Below are 21,924 nucleotides of genomic sequence, written 5' to 3' on the forward strand. Positions count from 1 at the left end.
GGCAAAAGGGATATGAGGCTGGAGAAGGGAGAGGATCATGGGACAGGAGGCCTAGGGAGAAAGAAAGGGTGAGGGGAGCCCAGAGGATGTGCAAGGAGTATAGTGAGAGGGACAGAGGGAGAAAGAGAGAAAAAAAGGGTGAAGAAAAAAAATAAAAAATAAATAAGGATGGGTTTTATTCTTTACCCCTTTTTTTCTCTCTTTTTTCTTCTTCTGTCCCTCTCACTGTACCCCTTGCCCATCCTCTGGATCCCCCCCCTTGTCTTTCTCCCCAGACCTCCTGTCCCATGATCCTCTCATATCCCTTTTGCCAATCACCTGTCCTGCTCCTGCCTCCATCCCTCCCCTTCCTGTCTTCTCCTATCATTTTGGATCTCCCCCTCCCCCTCCCCCCCTCCCACTTTCAAATCTCTTACTATCTCTTCTTTCAGTTAGTCCTGACGAAGGGTCTCGGCCCAAAATGTCGACTATACCTCTTCCTAGAGATGCTGCCTGGCCTGCTGCGTTCACCAGCATTTTTTGAGTGTGTTGCTTATGATTTTACGAACTTTTTAAAAAGGATAAAATCTGAATGCTTCATTCAGTAATCAACTCAAGAATAATAGGCATGGCATTGCTTAGTTGTCAGAATTATTTGCAAAGTTTAATGAAATCAATCTTCAATTGTAAAGAAATTATGTGCATCTCATCAAAGTGAAATCGGTCATACCACATTTCTGTCCAAGTTAACCCTTTCTGAATACAACATTGGATGCCACAACCTTTTCCAATTTCTGAACTTCTCTGAGTTGGAAGAGAAAGGAAGAATACCAGATGGTAATCTTCAAGTGTACTGTGCCACAAGAGTAAGCTGCATAAAGATATGTCAGAGATCTTCTCTCCAAAATCCATTCCTGAACACTTGTAGTGAGGCATTAACAGGAAGGATGGAGGAAGTACTGATCTCACTACAAACTTTGAGCTGAAGCAGAGCTTCAGAAAATATTGAGTCTTGGTTGCAGAAAGAAATCTCTGAATGCTATCCTACAATTGTGGAAAAAGGTCAAGATATTCTTTATCGTCTTTCCAACATTATATTTAGTGGAGCGCGGTTTCAGTGCAGTTACTCAACTTCTTTTAAAGCAACAAAGCAGATTGCAAATGACTGAACGTGAGGATCTGCAATTCCTTCCGGATGACATTCAGCCTGATGCTGAGAAAATGAACCAAGTCCATCCAGCTCATTGAATGGTAAAAAAGCAATAAAGTACTTAATAGTTGGACTACTATTATGCTTAAAAATTGTTGATAAGAATTGTTTTACTGTAATTAAATAAATTTATTTCTAGATTTGAATAACTTGTCACTCCCATTTTCTTTCACTGTGCATTGTAAAACAGAATTCTTTATAGATTCTATGTAATGGCCGGAAAGAGAGTGGGGGAGGGGCGCTGTGGTGTGGTCTGGGAGTCGAGGGGGTGGTAACATAAAATTGTTCAAAGTACTTTGATTATCAAAGTACGCCTACATAATACAACCTTGTAATTCGTCCTGCTGCAGGCAGCCACAAAACAAAGAAACATAATGGTGCCCCTAAGGAAAAACTGAGACAAACACACAGTATGTCAAAAAGAGAACAAATCTTGCAACAATAAGTAAATAAATATCGCAGTCTCCAAAGTAATTCCACAGCCACGGATCCCGTCAGCGCCAGAGTGAGTGAAGCCGAACCACTAGTCTAGACCATATATTTTTATTTTTGGCCGCAAAAGGCGGGGAGAGGGATCGAGATGTACCTCACAACACACAGCCTGAACTGCGAGTGCCAGTACCTAACTCTGACCCTTCCGGCCAGACTGTAGACACAACCGTCTCAGCGGCCGCCTTCTCCTCTGGAAAAGAGCGCCCCACCGGAAGCACGTCAGTGCCCGACGTCACTTCCTGCAGTGGGGAGCTCGAGGTAGGTGGCGTCGGTTTGGGGCTCTGGTGCTCAGCTGGTTTTTTTTCCTTTGCCCCCTTTTCTCCCCTTCTCTTGAATAGTTTGAGGAGTTTCCCTTTTATAGCCGCCAACATGAGCGATTCCGAAGAACAAACATACATCGAAAGGGTGAGTTTCTGTCGAAATACTGTCGATTTTTGTTTTAATGTCGAGCTCCATGGTTTTTTTCGAACAGTAGTGCGTATGTTTTGCGGGATCCCGCCTCTAGGTGCAGAGCTAGCGCCTCTCCTGTCGGCTGATTGGCCCCTCGGCGAGGCTGCACGGCCAATGGTTGGGCAAGGCGTCGGCCTGTGTGCATTGCATTGGTGCTCCATGCTGTCACGTACTATGCCACCAATGAGGAGGGTGGAATGGTGCCTGCGGACTGGCGTCGCGCCACATGATTGGCTCAGCAGTGTTGTCAATCTGTTGCGCGCGTAAATGGCGGGGCGCTGACGGGCCAGTCTTTGGGGCCCGGGAGTACGGTGATGGGGGTTCACTGGGTCCTGTCGCCCACCACGTTGGGCACACTAACTGCCGCCGTTCTGCATTGCTGTACCCCCTGGGCAATGCACAGTGTACCTCTAATGTTAATGTTCTTCTTTTGCGAAGCACGTTGTCCTTGAATCTATTGGCGTGCAGGTTTAGACTGTGGAACGTGCTTGTTCTATAGTCGGGTGAGCCACGTGCCTCTCCCTGCAACGCTGGCGTACTCTATTGGGGAAATTAAAAAATAACCCGGCTCCACAGACCAGTCAGAAAACACGAAATTACAGTTTTGCACAAATTAAGAGTGGCAGGTTAAGATTGTGACTGCCCGATATTTTTTGGGAAAATGCTATAAATGCACAATAGATGAGAATTAAAAGCTTTTCACGTTTCATTTGGGACTGGATATGGGACTGGAAAACATGAATTTAAATATTGGTCACAGCTGCTAGGCCTCTTGGTTCCCTCAGTTTTTGTTGGGTGCGGGGTTACTTGGAATGCATTGAGGCCTTGGTCTAGTACGCCAGATTTCCGCAGTGCGGAGAGGATACTGGGTTACCAACAAAGAAATGCTCTCAGAGTTTTTTTTTAATTAAACCCAGAACTTCAATCTGAAGTTGATGTCACATTTTGGGAGGGGAAGATGCTGAACAAATTGGTAGGACTGGTCTGTCATAAAAGTAAACTAATTGGTAATAGTTGGTAAATAGATTTGTAGCAACTGAGGAATAGAATGTCAGTCAGATTTTGCTGAATTGCCTGTTCTGCAGTGTGTGGAAGGAAACATATTTGAACTTTAAAAGTTAATTCCTGACGTTTACCGGATTGTTTTCCTGCCTAAATAACTTAATTCTCTCCTTGTCTGCATTATGTATAAAAATATTGACTTTGTTAATATAATTGGGTGTGGATTTGTTCCTGCACATGTCGGCAGGATAGGATTTGAAGGGGCAGGGAATACAGATTTGTAATTTTGGATTAACATGGGTGAGATGGGCATGAACTACGTTAAATAAGCAGTTCTGCTTTTGGTTAACCTTTCATTATTGATTCCTTGTTGTGACATCACCCCTGCAAGAAGCAGTTTTGATGACTAACTTTTACTGACAAATGTATTTTACCAAATTACTGTGCAAATATTTTTCTCTTTAACCTCCTCCATCATCCTCCAAAAACCCTGGTGAAAATTAACTGAAGCTATCGACAATAGAAGACAAGGGGGAGGGAGATCCAAAATGTAAGTAAGGCGTTAGCTGGGTTTGGCAGTAATACTTCGAATTTAAGAATATTCATAACCCAATTTTCCCAGGGTCTTCCGTATTTTCTTATATATCACTGCACAGATCTCCAAAAGTGCTTTCCCACAATTGGTGAAACCCTAGTGCTGTGCGTATCCCTTTCCCCAAAGCAGCTTAGATTAATCTTTTACATGCTTAGCAATATATTATTTCCTTATTAACTTGGAGTTAGCCTATCCATAATATAATTGATCAGTATTTTAAATTCTACAATGCTATTAAAAAGCTGACCTATATTTATTTGTACTATACTGCTTTAAAATGTTGACATGGCAATCCTTGTATCTTGCCCAGCTGTGCTTTAGGATATAGCTGAGGTATCCCTTGTTTGTGTTTTTAGCCAAGTAAAGATGATTTGATTCAAGTCAGACTGTAGATTCCCTAAAGTATTTGTCAGAGCACCTTTTATTTTACATTTATTAGTTGTGTCAGTGACATTGATGGGGGAAGAGTCCCAAGACAAGAAGATAGAAGCATTAAGGTTTGTTTTTTTATTATTTATACACTGTACCATAGGTTGATACTATTCTTAAGGCTTTTTTGTTTGTATTAACATGCTTTTTAATGACTTGGTTATTCGCCCACTGGAGCCACTTAGACCAGTTAATGAATTTGGCTTATTTGACACAAAATTAGCTGTACTGTTGAGAATTACAGATTTTTGGTTCAATATTAATTTATATTAATTGTTTCTGAAATTCCAGACACTGCCAAATGCATTTATTTTGGCATGTACAGAGGACAACTCAGATGTTGGGAAACGTTCATGGTTGAAGCAGTTCAGACAATGTAATTTACACTGTCTGAAAGCTTCATGATTTTAAATGTAACTTCTGAAAGTCCTTGATGTAAAACGGTGATGGCATCCAGTGGGTCAGTTGTCATCTGAGAAGAAAGTATTTTTGGATGGAACCCTTAGAATTTCTGAATCCTGAATTTTAATGAAAGTCTGTATCTGAAGTACAGTCCATTTCTCTTTTAGGTATCATCTGATCCATACATAACTCATTTTCTGTGTTGAATGTATGGACAGTTTAATGAACTCCACATCAAGAGCTGAGACCATTGATTTACGTTGTTAACTCGCATTCCCTTTTATTTTGCATGGGATTTTACAAGTAATTTTAATTATAAACTTTAATTCCATCTGCTACTTTATAAAATTCCAGGGTGTTGACCACTCTGTGCAAACCGTAAATCAATGTCTTTTACCATGATCAATCTTCATACTGGTCTTTGTTAGTGCATGGCAACATTTGGTCATTCACATTGCAAAACTGTACATAGGTTGTACTCAAATGATATTTTTATTCTTTAATTTATCAGATGAAAGGATTTGTTTACCTTTGTGGAAGATGTGTGGAAAGATGAAGAGGACAGCTATAATGGCAATTTGGCTATTACTGTAAGGGGACTTACAAATTGGTGCCAACTTTTGAGAACTTTAACAAACTGGTGTGAATTTGTCATACCTCATGGTAGGATATAGAAAAGATAACGTGCAATTATCAGTTCTGAAACAAGCAGTGCTGAAAATGCAAAATAGGCAGCCACTTGTGAAGAGAAGTTTGTACTTCAGATTCTGTTTCTGTAATCCTTCAGATATGAAGCCTGCTCTGCAGGAATTTAAGAAAAGTTGTAGCAAATTCAGAAAATAAGAAGCATTTCAATAGATGAATGTGTAGTGGGTGCAAAAGTAATGAATGGCTGTGTTTGAAAACAGTGATATTGCAGTTTCTGGTGGAATTGCAGTTGGTTTGTCCTGTAGTCAGTTTGATCACTTGTTTTGGGTAGTTCGTAAATTTTGTTAAAAAGAATTTTTTCACTGATGTGTGTTAATTTAGAAAATTGGATTACTGATAGAACCATGATTTTCATCTGTATATGACAAATGTGAATCAGTTCAAACTTCCCCCCTGTACAGTATTGTAGAAATAAGTCAGAACTGTGGAAGTATTAAATACCTGAAACGGGCAATTTAATTTTTTTTAAAAATCCTTTATTATAACTGACTTTCCCATTATGAGTACCCATCTGAAGATTAGTTCTGTGCTTGAGGGCAAGAAAATAATTGTCTGTTTAGGAGATGTATAGGTCTGACATTGAAGGCTTTTTATCTCCAATAGCGTTAATTTGCTTTGCTCATCTTATTTCAGAAAAAAATGGAATAATGAAGAAAGTTCTGAGGGGATTGCCCTTGGAATTCTCTTGCCTTTAGATTCTTACAAACAATTGTGAGATTCTGTATTGATCAGCTGAGAGATGGGTATGTGTCATGGGAGGTGATTGGAATTGTCAGGTGAAAGTTGACTAATCTCATGTGCTACAGTGACTGAGTGTAATAGAATCCTTTGAATCTAAGGCTACGTCCACCCTAGACCGGATAATTTTGAAAATGCCAGTTTCACGTAAAAATGATAGGCATTTTTGAAAATACCTCCATCCACATTAAAACGAGTATTTGGGCGAATCTCCTCCTCCTGGGTATGCGCAGGACACATCTACAGAAAACAAGCGAAGATGAAACGGTATACTTGGTGCGCGTTTGCCCAGTTACAGACTAGAAAAACTTAAAAGGAAATTGCCAAACGACGGGCAGCTGTTGGCTCTCGGGCAGGAGGACTTAAAACTAAAAAACACATACTGGAGCGTATGGAGGCAACCGACAGGGAGTTCATGGACAGTATGACCCAGCTGATGACGAACGTTGAAAAACTGACTGACTGTGTTGCAGAGGGATTTGCAATGATAAGGAATATGATGGCTCCCCCCCCACCCCCAGTACTTTTCACTGCCACAATACCAGCCTCACAGCAACTACAATAGCTACACATATAGACTCACAGACCCCTGGGTGGCCCCACCATTATATTCCCCACTCCCACAGAGGGGTCACCCTGGAAGCATCTTCACCGATGAAAGGGACAACAGGTTTTTTAAAACCTCCGTTACCCCGTACTCACTACAACGTCCAACCGGTGTTTTCAGATTTAAACACCCTGGAGAGTGTTTTAGAAAAGCCTCGGTTACGGATTTATCTGGTCTAGTGTGAACGTAGTCTAAGGCTACGTCCACACTAGACTGGATAATTTTGAAAACGTCCGTTTCGCGTAAAAACGACAGGCATCCACACTAGGCGTTTTTGAAAATACCTGTTTACATTAAAACGGATATTTGGGCAAATCTCCTACTAGGCATGCGCAGAACACACAGAAAACAAGTGAAGAGGAAACTGTATACTTGGTGCGCATTGTCCAGTTACAGACTAGAAAAACTTAAAAGGAAATTGCCAAACGAAAGACTTGGTGCGTGTTTGTCCAGAAATATTTCCTACAGCCATAGTCTCTTCACCGATGAAAGGGACAACAGCTACAACTAAATGCAATAAGACTTGTTACTGGCAAAAGTGAAATTTGCTGTTACCTCATTTGTTTGCCTTTTGCCATGTCTTTGTGTATTATTTTGCTGTATTTAACATGTGCAATAAAATGAGTTACTGGGCAAAAGTGACAATTGCATCTATTGAATGTTTGCACAAGCAATACATTAATAAAACACCTTATTAAATGTATAAAACACGTCTGCATCAGTGTTATCTTGTATTTCCATACAATGTTACGTTAGGCTGTTAAACATCTATTGTCAGATATTGTTGTGGTGTTGGAGGTTGCATTCAAGAAAACAATGAAATGCCGTGTTGCTGCCACCATTTGTTCCGGCATGTCATGACATCGGTTTTAAAAATAGTCGGTTACCCTGTACACACTACACTGGATATGAGGCATTTTCAGATTTATTCGCTCTGGAAAGCGTTTCTGAAAAGCTCCATTTTCAGGGGAGGAAAGTGCCGTTTCAATGTGGACGGAGGGTCAAAATGCTTTGGTTACAGATTTATCCGGTCTAGTGTGGACGTAGCCTCAGTTCCTGATTGGCATAGCAGTGAATTTTTCAAAACAGAACATTTTCACCTATTTGTTTAGTAGTGGAAAGTACTGATTGCCATAATTCAAAGCTGGACTACCTGTTAATGATGGTGATAATTTTAAATTAGAACATTAGTATTCTGGTACCTGGAGTTCAATCAGTTTTCTTTGTCTCTATATTTGATGTCACATTAAGGATCTGCTTTATTATTGCTTATTAGTTGCTTAATGCTGGATCAATAGTTGTCATCCAATGGGAGAAAGTTATTTAATCTCTAACATTTGGCTTGAATTCATTGTTAGGATGTTTTATGTTCTGAGTGATGTACCTGTATTTGTTGTCCGAAAATTACGCAATTAGTTTGAAATTATTAAATTATGAATTCTTTGATTCCAAATTTTTGCAGAGGCAGGGAAGTGGTAATGTTTAATGAACCTATTCCCAAGCATGCAGTCTCCATCCATAGTTAAGGCAAAAGTTGCCTTAAGGTTGGCATTATTGCTTGTTATATGACTTGCCACCCTAAGCTAAGAGAAATGTTCCAACATACCCTCATTGTTTAGAGATCAAGGGACTTGGCCAAATGTTTGTTTCAACTGTGTAAAAACTAATGTTTCAGTGCAATAAGTACTTTAATGAATTACCATCTGAGTTTGCCTTCCACGATACAGTGTAATGTTGCAGTAGTAGTGCACCAATTTGCAATATTGCAAGATCTGGCATGTTATTCAATATGTAGGTAAAGATTTAAACTACAGTAGATTCCAGTTAATTGGGACACATTGGGATCTGTACGTTTTGTCTCAATTAAGTGACTGCCCCCAATTAGCCAAAGTTTAATGAAAATAGTTAGAAAGGTATTTAAAAAAAGACAAATGACTGTTAAACTGAGTAACAAGTTATGTATTTAAATGAAATGCAGAACAAATTAGAATACTACAGCACTATAAAACTCATTTTTCATAGTTATCAAGTTGATCTAGCTTAGTTATCAAATTCATACAGTGTATGCTGCCATGTTCTTTTGACTAAATGAACAAGATCAGTGCAGGCACCTACTGCTTATAATGGACTGTCTTCATACAATGCTTTCAACGATTGCATCCTCCAAATCTTCATTTTTGTTGTAACATTCAAGATGATTGTCTATACATAACATGGTGTAGTGTCTAACTGCCACACAAGTACACACAACCGACACTAGTTTGAAACTGGTGGCAACAGTTTCCTGTCCCATTTAAGAGGCATAGTGTCCTAAATAAACAAAGGGAATCCCAGCTATTTTCTCCATTAGTTTTTATAAGCAGCTAGCCTGATTAACTGATGGTCCAATTAATCGAAATGCATTGTATTTCAATTGTGAAATTTAAAGTATTGCAATTATTAAAACCTTGTCAGCAAATGAACTTTAGTATTTCAAATTGTTGTGGAATCCAGTAAACAAGAATCCCAGCTTATTTTTGATAAATTATACTCATTTCAAGCATTTGAAAGAACTGGAATCTGCATATTTAGTGTTAATTGAGGTTGAATGCAGTCATTGATCTTCAAATATTTATTTAAATTAGTCAAAATTTAGTGTGAAAGTTGACATCGGTTTAACAAAAGAAATACTCTATAATTACTGCATTAGGTAATGCTCTTCACATCAACTCAGTCCATTAGTACCTGTGTTTATTGGACATTTATAAAATAAATTGGTAGGGGAAAGCCAACTAGCATGCCATGCACATTTACTGCTTTTAAACAAACCTGGAATGTTTAGTATTTGGGATTTTCTTGTTTGCAGGCAGTGTTTAATACCCATTGGCTGATGCTGAACAGATTCATATTCATATTCTTAACAGGCATATCTAATAGGAATGTTTTTGGTACAGAAGGCAGTGGAGGGTTTATTTGTTTTGATACTTAATGAGGTAGTATTCTGATAATCACTTTTATAACACTTTGAGGTGAGTCAGCTGTACCTTTAGGGAGAAAGTGTGTGCCCAATTTAGTATTAGGAATCCTGGATACTGGTATAATAAGGTAGTGGGAACAGTTTCGTTGCTATATATAAATATAAGAAACAGGATTGGGGTATAGTCACACATGCCATCAAGTGTGATTCACTACTCAACTATTATTTTGTAATCTTATCACCGTAATATGATCAGCAGCTGACAATACTTGTATTTCATCTGCCTAATATTCTGTTATATTGAGAAACAGTATTATAAGATGAAGTTGAACAATATTAAATAATTATTAAAGTTCTTCCTAATTCAAAACTCGTGTTGTGGAAGTATTTTCAGTTGTCTTAATACTGTTCTAAGAACAGAAAGTGCTGGAAGTCCCCTGCAGGTCAGACCATCTGAAGGAAATCAAGAATCAGTGCACTAGAACATTGACCCAAAAATGTGAACACAGTTTTTCTCAGCTAGCTTATTCTGGGAGCTGTTGAGTTTATTCAGCATTTTCTAATTTAATTTCAGATTCCCAATATGCTCTGCATTTTGTTTATGTGCTTTTAAGTCTGCTGTTGGATTCAATTAATTGTCCTCATTTGTTGTGCAGATTTGCAAACTAACTGCTTAACACACTTTTCCCATAGAATTATTACACTATACATTGGAAATCTGGTTCATGTTATCCTACAGAATGCTCATTAGTTATGCTGATCTGATCCTCCAATCTGAGCATTCAAATATACATACTCAAAATAGGTATCTGCTTAGGTAATGCTCTGCTGTGCCAGAAACCCATGCACTTGCCGTTACTGTACTAGGAGCCTGGAGTAATAAATGGTTTGGCCCTTCATCTCAGCAGTGAATTGTCCTTCAGCTTGATGTGGAGAGGCTGCATGTGAGTGAATAGGATAATTTCATTGCTGTGATGGTCAAGCTATCATGACTGAAAGCATCTCGTCCCTGTTTTGATAGACTGTTTAGATCCTACGGTCTCTCTCATCACCTAAGGAAATATGGTGGAAGCTTCTGTCCCGCTTGCTTTTCATTTGCCTGTTCAGGTCTCCACAGCATTGAGACTCCTCAGTTGTAATATTCAACAGTAATTACTGGGGAGAGATCTGCAGTCGGAAAAAAGAGAAGGGGCTGCAGCTTTTGTTACATCCAGTAGGATGCTGCACTGCCTCCTTTGGGTGTCAGCGCCTGCAGACAGCCGCTCCATATCATTGTTGGGTTTGCACAAGGTTTCTGGTGCAGTCATACACCCAATAGTGCATCTTAATAGTGATTCCATTAACACTTTTGTTTCTGGTGGTGCATTCTCTGAGGTACTGTTGTGCTAAGATTTATACTTGTGGCAAAAGCTGCAAACCAGCACATGATGGTTTTTCACACAAGTGCTGGAGGACCTCAGTGGGTTAGGCAGCATCTATGGAAATGAATAACCAATCCATGTTTCAGGCCAAAACCTTTCTTCAGATCTGGAAAGAAAGGGGGAAGAAATCAGAATAAGGTGGGGGGGAGGGGTGGTGGAAGGAGTACTATCCAGAGCGTGATGGATGAAGCCAGATGGGTGGGGAGTGGGGATGAAGTAAGAAGCTGGGAGGTGATAGGTGAACGGGGTAAAGGGCTGGAGAAGAATGAATTTGATAGGAGAGCTGAGTGGACCATGGAAGAAAGAGGATGAGGGGCACTGGGGGGTGGATGAATTGGCAGGTGATGAGAAGAGGTAAGGGGGGGGGATTACTGGAATTTGGAGAAATCGATGTTTATGCCATCAGGTTGAAGGCTACCGAGGTGGATTATGAAGTTTTTCTCCTCCAACCTGAGAGTGGCCTAATCATGGAAGTAGAAGAGACCATGGACCGACATGTTGGAATATGAATGGTTGCAGATTTTTTACAGATGGAGCAAAGTGGTCCCTCAGTTTGTGTCTGGCCTCACCAATGTAGAGAAGGCTGCAATGGGAGTGTTGAATGTGGACAACCCCAACAGATTTGCAGGTGAAGTGTTGCCTCACCTGGAAGAACTGTTTGGGGCCTCAATGGAGGCAAGGGAGGAGTTGACTAGGTAGGTGTAGTACTTCTTGCAGGGACAAGTTCCAGGCAGGAAATTAGTGGGAGTGGACAAGGGTTTAATGGAAGGAGAGGTCCCTGTGGAGAGTGGGGTGGTGTGGTAAAGTGTTTGGTAGTAGGGCATGATAGCTATTACCCAGAGAGTTTACCTCAGTGTTTTCAAATCAAAACTTTTAGAATTATTGTTGTCCACATTCACTTTTTGGAAACTATAGATCTCTGGACAGTTTAATAGCATATTATTGGAATAGTCATCACTAGTTTGCCCTTCAAGCTTGTCATTATACTAGTTTATTGCTAAATGCAACAAAGTGAAAAGTATGAAATTTCTGTACTTCATCCAGGTAATTGGAAATTGGACTGGTTTTCCAGATGGCCTTGATGGCCTTTAAAACCAGTGAAGCTTGGGTTGGTCGAATGTTAATGTTGACTGATTTCCAACCAACAACTCTTTTCTAAAGAAATCATGCTATTGAGTTGGATCTGATTTTCTTCCCTGGATTTGGATTTGTGGAGGACCAGTATTTTGAATGTGAAGCTTGGATACCTTGTGCCTAGTTGCCTCATAGGATTAACTTATTTAATGGCATTTTGCTAAGTACGTAAATATAGTAATATAAGGAGCTCCAGTACAAGACTTGTAGCTGAAGTTAATATTTCAAGATAACTGTTTGATCTTAAAAATACAGAATTATGGAGCAATTTCCTCATACCATTCTACTAGTTAAAAAAAAATTAAATCATAACTGAATAAAGAAAGAAAATGGGACAGACCCAAATAGAAGTTGTTACCTTTGGAGGTGTGTTAATTTGTGCTTTATGGTATGAAAGGCTTGCATAAACTTAGTGTGGGCACTACTTGCCCGGCTTATCACTATTGTTTGACTGATTGGTGCATGTATTTTGGGGCTGTTTGTTCAGTGGTATTAATTCTAAGATTCGAGGGGGAATAGTTCAACCTCTTTATAGGGGTCATGACGATCGGGTTTGTTGAATCCCATTAACTAATTACAATATCACTTACCACTGTTTGACTTTCGATTAATCAATTTTTAATATTTCAGCATTATGTGCACCTCCAGGTAAGAGATATTTGGGGTAAGAGGTGGTGAGTATCAGTCTGATGACTACCTGATAATGTTTGTACTGACTCTTGAAGCCTTAAGAACTTGAACTTAGTGTTAACAGTAGGATCAATTGACCCAAATTGGAAGGTTGTCTTTCAATCCAGCTCATTTGACGTATTTCTGCTTGCATTTCTCCTCATATTTGATGACCAGAGTGAGCTTAATAACTGGTGTGGGGAAGCCTATTCCCAGATACTTCCATCAGAGGAGGATGGGCAATAAGTGAGATGCAAACTGGACCATAAAAATAGCTGAGATTATTCCATTCTAAAATGATTGTTGCCAGTTATAGATTGCGAAGTATGTTAAAGTAGGAGAGTTTTGGATTGTGGTTTATAACCAAATACCCATAGTTAGCAGTGACCTATGTGTTGCCAAGTGGAAAACTGCCCAAGGCCATTATAAATTATCACTGCCTGGCATAGTTTTACATCCTATTACTACAGTTGTTGCAGATGAGAATCTTTGATGAAAATTTCACTGGTTGTAACTGGTTAATCTCAGCACAGGGTTTTCTCTGCAATTACATGCCTCATCCTGTTCTTTTTTTGTTAAGGTTAATGTTCATGAAGAAAAGAAATGTGGAAGAAGTCATTTGACAAGTTTTGTGTAATAATTGAAGCTCAGGAATAAGTGAAGCTGAATTGGGGAAAAAAAAGAATGCATGCTAAAAAAAAAGACACGAAGTCCCACAAATAGAATGTGTGCAGTGTGTGAAGTGGGAAGATGAACCAAGTGAGAATTTGACACTGAAGAATGAAGAAAAGAAATAGAATGAAGTTAAGATCAGAAGTATCTGGAATCAGAAAGCACTACGCTAAGTAATTTCTAGTCTGTTTATGTGTACGTGCGGGGCTTGCGGTAGTATCACGAAGCCTTGAGTGAAACCTCACTTCAAGGTACTTTAATTTTGAGTGAAATTTGATTTAAAAAGTAAATAAGCATGAAAACTTGTTTAGCTTGATTATTTTCACATACCAGAGCTCTTAATTTTGAATTGAATGTATTTATAAATTCACTCAAATCGTTTGGCTAACGTAAGCCCGTACCTGTATATTGTACTAAAAACAAATGCATGCACTGTACAAACCAAGGTAGAAGAATACACCCTAGGGCTGTTAGTTTATTCTAGGAAAGTATTTATGCCTGGGCATTCCTAATTGAAACCGTACAGGCAAAACTGGGATACGAGTTAGGTTGCTTGTTTATTTCATTTCAGATGCTTTTAAGATTTTAATCAGATCTTATTTTAATAGAACCATGTCCTAGGTTTGTAAAAATGTAATACATATATTTTTGCATATAGGATTCACGTTCTCCATCTAAATCAGCAAGTTCAAGTCTTCGTGGATCTGGCAAGTCTGCCAGCCAGTCTCCAGCAAATTCTGCGGAACGCTCTCATTCTAAGGATGGGTCAAGGCACTCCCGGTCCAAGTCACGGTCACGTTCACGATCCAAATCCAGGTAAGTGGCTAACATTGCTTTGCAGCTTCAAGTTAATTAGATTATGATTTTGACTCAATGGCGCGGATTCTGACATTTTTGCATATTTCTGCTTCTTTTACAATTCCACCTTTAGTATTCATGTAGAATGCAATGCATACAAGTTTCAATTGCAAGAACCTGCTTTAAATGTACCCAATGACTTGGCTTCCATGGCTGTCAGTAGCAATAAATTCCACAAACCACCCCCCGATTATATAAAGTCCTTCTCATCTCTGTTCTAAAGGGCTAAAGGGATGTCCTTGTAAATCCAGTTCATTTGACGTATTTCTGCTTGCATTTCTCCTCATACATGCAATAAGTTTTTTGATACTGTGTCCATAAGACAGAAGCAGAGTTAGGCCATCGAGTCTGCTGTGCCATTCCATCATTGCTGATTTATTATCCCTCTGAACCCCATTCTCCTGCCTTCTCCCCATAACCTTTGACACCCTTGCTAATTAGGAACCTGCTTTAAATGTACCCAATGACTTGGCCTCCATAGCTGTCAGTAGCAATAAATTCCACAAATCCCCTCCCCCCCCCCCCCAAATTATATAAAGTCCTTCTCATCTCTGTTCTAAAGGGATGTCCTTGTATTCTGAGGCTGTGCCCTCTGGTCCTAGACTCCTACTAGAAACATCCTTTCCATGATCCCTCTATCTAGACCTTTCAATATTTGATAGGTTTCAATGACTTTGTCCCTCTCACTATACTACTTACCCATCCTCTGGGCTTCCCCCCTCCCCCTTTCTTTCTCCCTAGGCCTCCCGTCCCATGATCGTCTCATATCCCTTTTGCCAATCAACTGTCCAGCTCTTGGCTCCATCCCTCCCCTTCCTGTGTTCTCCTATCATTTTGGATCTCCCCCTCCCCCTCCCACTTTCAAATCTCTTACTAGCTCTTCTTTCAGTTAGTCCTGACGAAGGGTCTCGGCCCGGAACGTCGACTGTACCTCTTCCTATAGATGCTGCCTGGCCTGCTGCGTTCACCAGCAACTTTTATGTGTGTTGCACAATATTCCAAATATGTCTAACCAGAGTTTTATACCTCATAGCTCTTGAACTCAGTTCCCTGACTAATGAAGGCCAACACATCATACACCTTTTTAACCACCCGAACAACTTGTGTGCAACTTTGAGAGATCTATGGACATCGACCCCACTGTTTCTTTGCAGTAGCAATTTGGCATGATATCTAAGACTGACAGACTTCTATAAATGTGTGGTGGAGAGTATATTGACTCGCTGTATCATAACCTGGTATGGAAACACCAATGCCCTTGAGCAGAAAATCCTACCAAATATAGTGGATGTGTGCCAGTCCATCAGGAGTAAAGCCCTCACTATTGAGTGTTATCCCTCACCCATTAGGCTCTTGAACTCTTCATCTCATGTTCTCAATGTTTTTAATGTATTATTGTTTCTTTATTTTTCTATTTGCACAGTTTGTTGTCTGTTTCACACTGGTTGAACGCCCAAATTCGTGCTGTCTCTCATTGCTTCTATTGTGTTTATTTATTCATTTTCTTGTGAGTATGTCCACAAGAAAGTGAATCGCAGGGGTGTATATGGTGACATATATGTACTTTGATATTAAATTTACTTCAAACTTTTGAATTTGGCTAAGAATCCTGCCTTTTGCCCTGTATTCAGGTTTGGCTTTCCAAAATCTATTACTGCACACTTTTCTGGGTTGTCATCTGCTACTTCTCAACTCAGGTCTGCATCCTATCAGTGCCCTGCTGTAACCTATGACTACCTTCTACATTATCCGCAACTCTACCAACCATCACATCATCTGCAAACTTACTAACTCCCCCTCCACTTCCCTATTCAGACTGTGTTCCTCCAAATGCTTATAAATCCTGTCTCTAAGAATCCTCTCTAATAGTTTGTCCACCACTGAAGTAAGACTCACTGGTTGATAATATGCAGTGTTATCTCTACTCCCTTTTTTGATTCGATGAATAACATTTGTCGCCCTCCAATCTTCTGATACTACTTCTGTGGCCATCGAGGACACAAAGATCATTGCCAAAATGTATAGCAGTCTTTTTCCTCACTTCCCGTAGTAATCTAGGATGTATCTCCTCCGACCCCAGGGACTTATCTATCCTAATGTTTTTTCAAAAGTTCCAGCACCACCTCTTTCATTGCATCCACATATTCCAGCATATTAACCTGGTAAACCTTCTTTCTAGTTTGCTCACCTCTTAATGTTAAGACGGTTGAATATTTAGTTCCCTTTCAGCTTAATCTTTTTTAGTAGTTATTAGATAGTTATTAGATTGTATGTATTTAGTTCTGAGAATGCCATTAATTAACCCATAATGCTGGATGCATTCAGAAAAACAGCCTCTAATTTTGTCTTGGTGCCATTTTCCCTGCTGTATCTTTTAATTCCAGGTAAACTTTTATGCAGGTGTGCTTATCAGCGATTTTACTACTCTGCCGTGTTGTCCAACTGTAAGAATCTATATTGTTCCCTCTCTCTCCCTATCACACTCTTAACCATATAATCTATGACCATTAAAAGTAGCTTTAGTTACTTCATAAACCTGGACAGATTCTAGTGATACAGTTCTCTTGTACCAGCCTTTGAACCATGACCTAATGTGACTTGTGCCAATCTAGATATCATCATCATTTAGTCTGCCTCTTAATTTGAATCCCATTTTTTGTATTCCTTCAGCAGAACATTTTGCTTGTTCTGTCAAAGGTGTAGTTCTGGCCCTCACAGGGTATGCTTGCCTTCTTGTGGGACATGTGCAGTCTTTGTTTAAGCCCTGTGTGAGCCCACTCCCCCAGTGTTTTCCAGCACATTTAGGACTGCATTTCTGCTACTTAATGCACTCATACAGAATTCAAAGATTTCATTATTTCAAATTTAACAATTTCTACCCTGCTGTGACCTTCACACAATCCCTTCCTGGATTTTGACAAATAACCAATATCCACTGCAAGCCATCTAGGTCTCTCACCTGCCTTGATTGCCATCCTGCAAGGATTCTATGCCATTCTTTCTTATGGTCTTTCAATTCCTCTGTTCCATCACATTTGCTCTGACTATGAGACGTTCTACCCAAGTGTCTCTGAAATGTCATCTTGAACAATGGTGTCTCCTCTACTAAAGTAGGCAGACCTCTGTGTGTGTTCTCTCTACACACAACACACACACACACACACACACACACACACCCAAACTTCAGCTGTGACCATGATTTCAGTTATCTTTATTAGGAATGTGGTGTTTTATTTCATAAAATCAGTTTCAATCTCAGTTTCATAGATTTCATATTTTCATAATCATATTCATATTGTATTTGGACTGGGTTGAAGCATAGATTGGAACTGGTTGATCCCTTTAAAAAAAATTTGCTGGCCTGTCTTCTACACCACTGGCATTTTGGACAGCAGTGCAGGTTCTCTATCTCTGTTTGTCCTTGGCTACTCAGATGTAGAGGATTCTTCATTGCTGTTTCCGTAGCAGTTTTGTTTTGCCATTTGGGGTTGTTAGCCTGGAGATGAACCACCGAACCACTCTTTCTACCCTTTGACCTGTTTGGCATGGGTGACTCTACCAAGAGCCGAAGCGTAAAGCTCTGACTCCAGATAACATAACTCTGAGGCATGCAAGCCTCCAAACCATGACATGGTTGTGGTCCTGTTGGACAAATGTGCTGCTCACTGAGGTGAATGAATTGATCTGGTTAATATACAATCAGTAATCTGCAGTGGCTTTGAAGAAGAGACCATTTTTTTAAAAGAGCGCAGGCGACTTCAATGAAGAAGAGTTCTAAGATTTTATTTTACTATGTAGGAAGAATTATCAATCTTCAGTGTCTTGTTGAAGCTAATTTGCATTCAAAAATAAGCTAAGATATTCCTGATTTAGCAGGTCTATATCGCGGAGGAGTTCTCGGAGGCGTTATTCAAGGTCTCGATCCCGATCTCGCTCTCGCCGTAGGAGATCCAGGAGCAGGTCCTACAGCCCTGACTATAGGCGACGTCGTAGCCACAGTCGCTCGCCCATGTCAAACCGAAGGCGCCATATTGGTAATCGGGTAAGAGATGGGTATTTTTATTTGAATAAGCTAAGCACAGAATATTTGTCCTGACTAGTCTATTGCTTGGAGAACTTGCCTTTTACCTCATGAAATCATACATTCTGTCTCTCAGGCTGAGCTACTCCATAAGTGCATCTAGATATTCACATCTGCTACTCGTGATAGTAAATTCACATTCTGGGAATAGAAGTTTCTACTGAATTTCTCAATTTGATTTTTAACAATTCTAAGCCCCCGCTGCTGGCCTGGCCTTGCTTTCTTGTACAATTGTATCTACATACATCATATTCAATCAATACTTGGAATCTCTACCATCTGGGCCACACCTATTAAGATCACGTCTTAGAGATTTAGTGACCTGGGATTTAGTCCCGACACTGGGTGCTATATGTGGAGTTTGCCCATTTTCCCCATGACTGTGGGGTTCCACCCCATCTCAAAAGTGGTAACTTAAGTAGTCACTGGAAATTATCCTTTGTGAGTGATGGTGGAGTATAAAAGAGTACTCAGTGATCAGCACTGGTTCTGACTGCTTTCCTTGGTCTGCTTTAGAAAATAGATTTCCACTGTTTAATATTACTTACTGGCTTGTAATAATCTCTTGATTCTATTATTATTCTCTTTAGTAATTTTATTAATCACTGTTACTCTATTCACCTATCCATTTTTTATTATGTTTTCCAAGAAGTCTGTTCCATCTACTCATCCTTGTATAAAGCATTATCTTACATTTAGCTATGTTAAAATTGATGGCCAGCTTAACATACAACGCAGGCCCCTCTGCCCACAGTAATGTGCCGACCCTTTAACCTACTCCAAGATTACCCTAACTGTTTCCTCCCACTTTTTGCAAGTCTTCTGATATCGTTTAATGGTCCCTTCTCCCGTTCTCTCATATGGGAACACATTGGCCCTGAGCTCTTGTTGTTTCACTTCTGAATGACTTGTCTAATGTAAACCTCCCTGCAACTGTCTACTTCTGTCAGATGCTGTCCTAAAATTAATTTGGCTTTCCTAATTCAAAATTCCATCTGTATTCTCTTCCTTAACTACCTTGAAGTTTCGAATTATGGTCACTATTGTTATGTTTTGTAATTCCAAATCATAAAACTATTTGCAAGAAAAAGATGGGGGCCCAGGAGAATGGGTATTAGTTTGTTTTTACTTGTAAGCAAGGTACACACGTCTGATGTGGCGCATAATGACATATGCCATTTACATACTTTTACATATAACCCTCAATGCATTATGTAAACAAAGAATGCTTAAACAATATATTTACAATATTATTGAAATATTAAATACACAACACTCCTCCCTGCTTAGCTATAAACTCCCAACTCAATAGAGACATCATGTTAACCGTATACACAGTATACTGTATAATACATCTATTCAGGCCTAAAGATTCGAATGCTGTGGAGGATTGCTTGCACTTATGGGGTAATGTCTTTCCTGACAAGGGGGATCACTGCTTAGCTGGTGAGTCTTGTGGCTGTGAAAGAATCTCAATTCTGGGGCCTCCGTGGTAGGAGCAAGGCGGCAAGAAGTGGTTTTGGTGGCTCTGGACTTCTTTCTCCTTGGCTCTTCTCACTTTTTATCCCACGGTCTATTCCCTTCTTGGTTGTGCTCCCTTTCCTTACCTGTGGTTCTCTCACAGTTCTTATCGTGGTCTTGCCACACTTTCGTTCCCACTCTTTCTTATGTTCCTTCTTCCTTTCACATCTTTTTTCCTATCTTTTCTCTCCTTTTTAATTTGTCTTTCTTTTTCTTGCCTTATTCACAAGCTAGAAGGTAAAGTATCTCTGAATTTGCTAATTTCTCGAGAAATTGGGTCTCATTTATCCTCTTCTGTTTCCATAGCAGTTACAATTGCCAGAAAAAGTTTGTGAAACCTTTGCGTTTACCTGTTTTTTTGCATTAATAAAATGTGGTCTGATCTTCATCTAAGTCACAATAGTAGACAAACACAATCTGCCTAAACTAATTATGCACAAACAATTGTACTTTTCATGTCTTTATTGAATGCATTGTTTAATGGTTCACAATCCAGGCTAGAGAAAGTATGTGAACCCTTGTATTTAACAACTGGTAGAACTTCCTTTAGAAGCAGTAGCCTCCACCAAACATTTTCTGTAGCTGCTGATCAGACTTACAACAATGGGAAGGAATTTTAGACCATTCCTCTGTACAAAACTGTTTCAGTTCATCAGTATTTCTGGGAAACCTTGCATGAACAGACCTCTTCAGATCATGCCACAGCATCTCACTGAAGTTGAGATCTGGACTCTTGACTTGGTCGTTCCAAAATTTTCTTCTTTTTAAATAATTTTGTTGATTTACTTTTGTGTTTCGGATCATTCTGTTGCATCATCCAACTTCTATTAAGCTTCAGATGATGGACCACTACCTAGACATTCTCCTGGAAAATGTCTTGATACAATTTTGAAATCATTGTTCCCTCGACAATTGTAAGCTGTCCAGGCCCTGAGGCAGCAAAACCACTCCAAACTATGATGCTCCGTCCACCATGCTTCACAGTTGGGATGAGGTTTTGGTGTTGGTGTGCAGTGCCCTTTTTCTTCCAGACAAAGCATTTCTGCCAAAAAGTTCATCTTTTGTCTCACCTGTCCACAGAACATTGTCACAGAAGCATTGTGGGACATCCAGGTGGTCTTTTGCGATCTTTCTATGCAGCAGTGTTATTTTCTTTGGAGAGCAGTGGTTTCCTCCATGGTATCATTACGTGAACACCATCGTTGTCCAGTGTTTTTCTTCGAGTGGACACATGAACAGAGTTCTGGAGATTTCTGCAGGTCTTTTGCTGTTATACCCTTGGATTCTTTTTCACTTCCTTCAGCGTTCATTGATTGGTCTACCTGATTTCAAAATGCTTTTATAGAAGGCATTACCCCAGAGGTTCACATATTTTGAATCTATACTGTGATTGTTCAAATGGTATACTCAATATTGGCGAGAAGTACAATTGTTTGCATGTTATTAGTTTAGAAAGATTGTGTTTGTCCAATATTGTGACTTGGATGAAGATCAGACCACATTTTGAGCAATTAATGCAGAAAGCCAGGTAATCGCAAAGGTTCATAAACTTTTTCTTGCACTGTATGTCATCCTCTTTCTGTTTCTTTTTAGTTGACTGTGATAGTTGACTTCTTTCCTGAAAAAGCAGTAGTGCAGCATTAGTAAAACCAGCTTTTTATTTTTTTACTCAGGTGCTGTAATGGTATTTGAATAATTCACCAGATAGTTATTGAGTGCCTTCTGGATTTCACTGTGTGCCATGTGAATGCTTCCCAAATTGTTAATACACTGGTATAAGTCTGTTTCATGGTAACGAAGGAGCACCTGTTAACTGATTGTGCCTTTGGCCCTGAACTGAAGGCATGATCTTAGCCATTGCTCCAGCATGTCACTTTATTGAGTGGAAGTGAGGAGTCCAGTGGATGGTGTGTGACTGTATGTGACTACTGTCCTCTTTTTGTGTGAAGCCAGTTATCTACCATGCTTGTGTTCTATTTGCTTCCATGAGTTTGCTTTCA

General features: G+C 39.7%; 1 protein-coding gene across 2 annotated transcripts in view; it reads left to right on the forward strand.

The window, feature by feature from the left end:
- The first annotated feature begins 1,926 nt into the window (after nt 1–1,926).
- tra2b (transformer 2 beta homolog) overlaps nt 1,927–21,924 on the forward strand; it is a 30,814-nt gene continuing 10,816 nt past the window's right edge. Inside the window, exons 1-3 of one of the 2 annotated variants that reach the window (XM_063051530.1) lie at nt 1,927–2,086; nt 14,123–14,280; nt 18,196–18,364. In XM_063051530.1, the coding sequence (XP_062907600.1) occupies nt 2,051–2,086; nt 14,123–14,280; nt 18,196–18,364 (363 nt within the window). In that variant the 5' untranslated portion in view covers nt 1,927–2,050. The remainder of the gene's footprint in view (nt 2,087–14,122; nt 14,281–18,195; nt 18,365–21,924) is intronic. The other variant, XM_063051531.1, reaches the window with a different exon arrangement.

This window comes from Mobula hypostoma, chromosome 6, assembly GCF_963921235.1.
Source record: "Mobula hypostoma chromosome 6, sMobHyp1.1, whole genome shotgun sequence".
NCBI classification, from domain to species: domain Eukaryota; kingdom Metazoa; phylum Chordata; class Chondrichthyes; order Myliobatiformes; family Myliobatidae; genus Mobula; species Mobula hypostoma.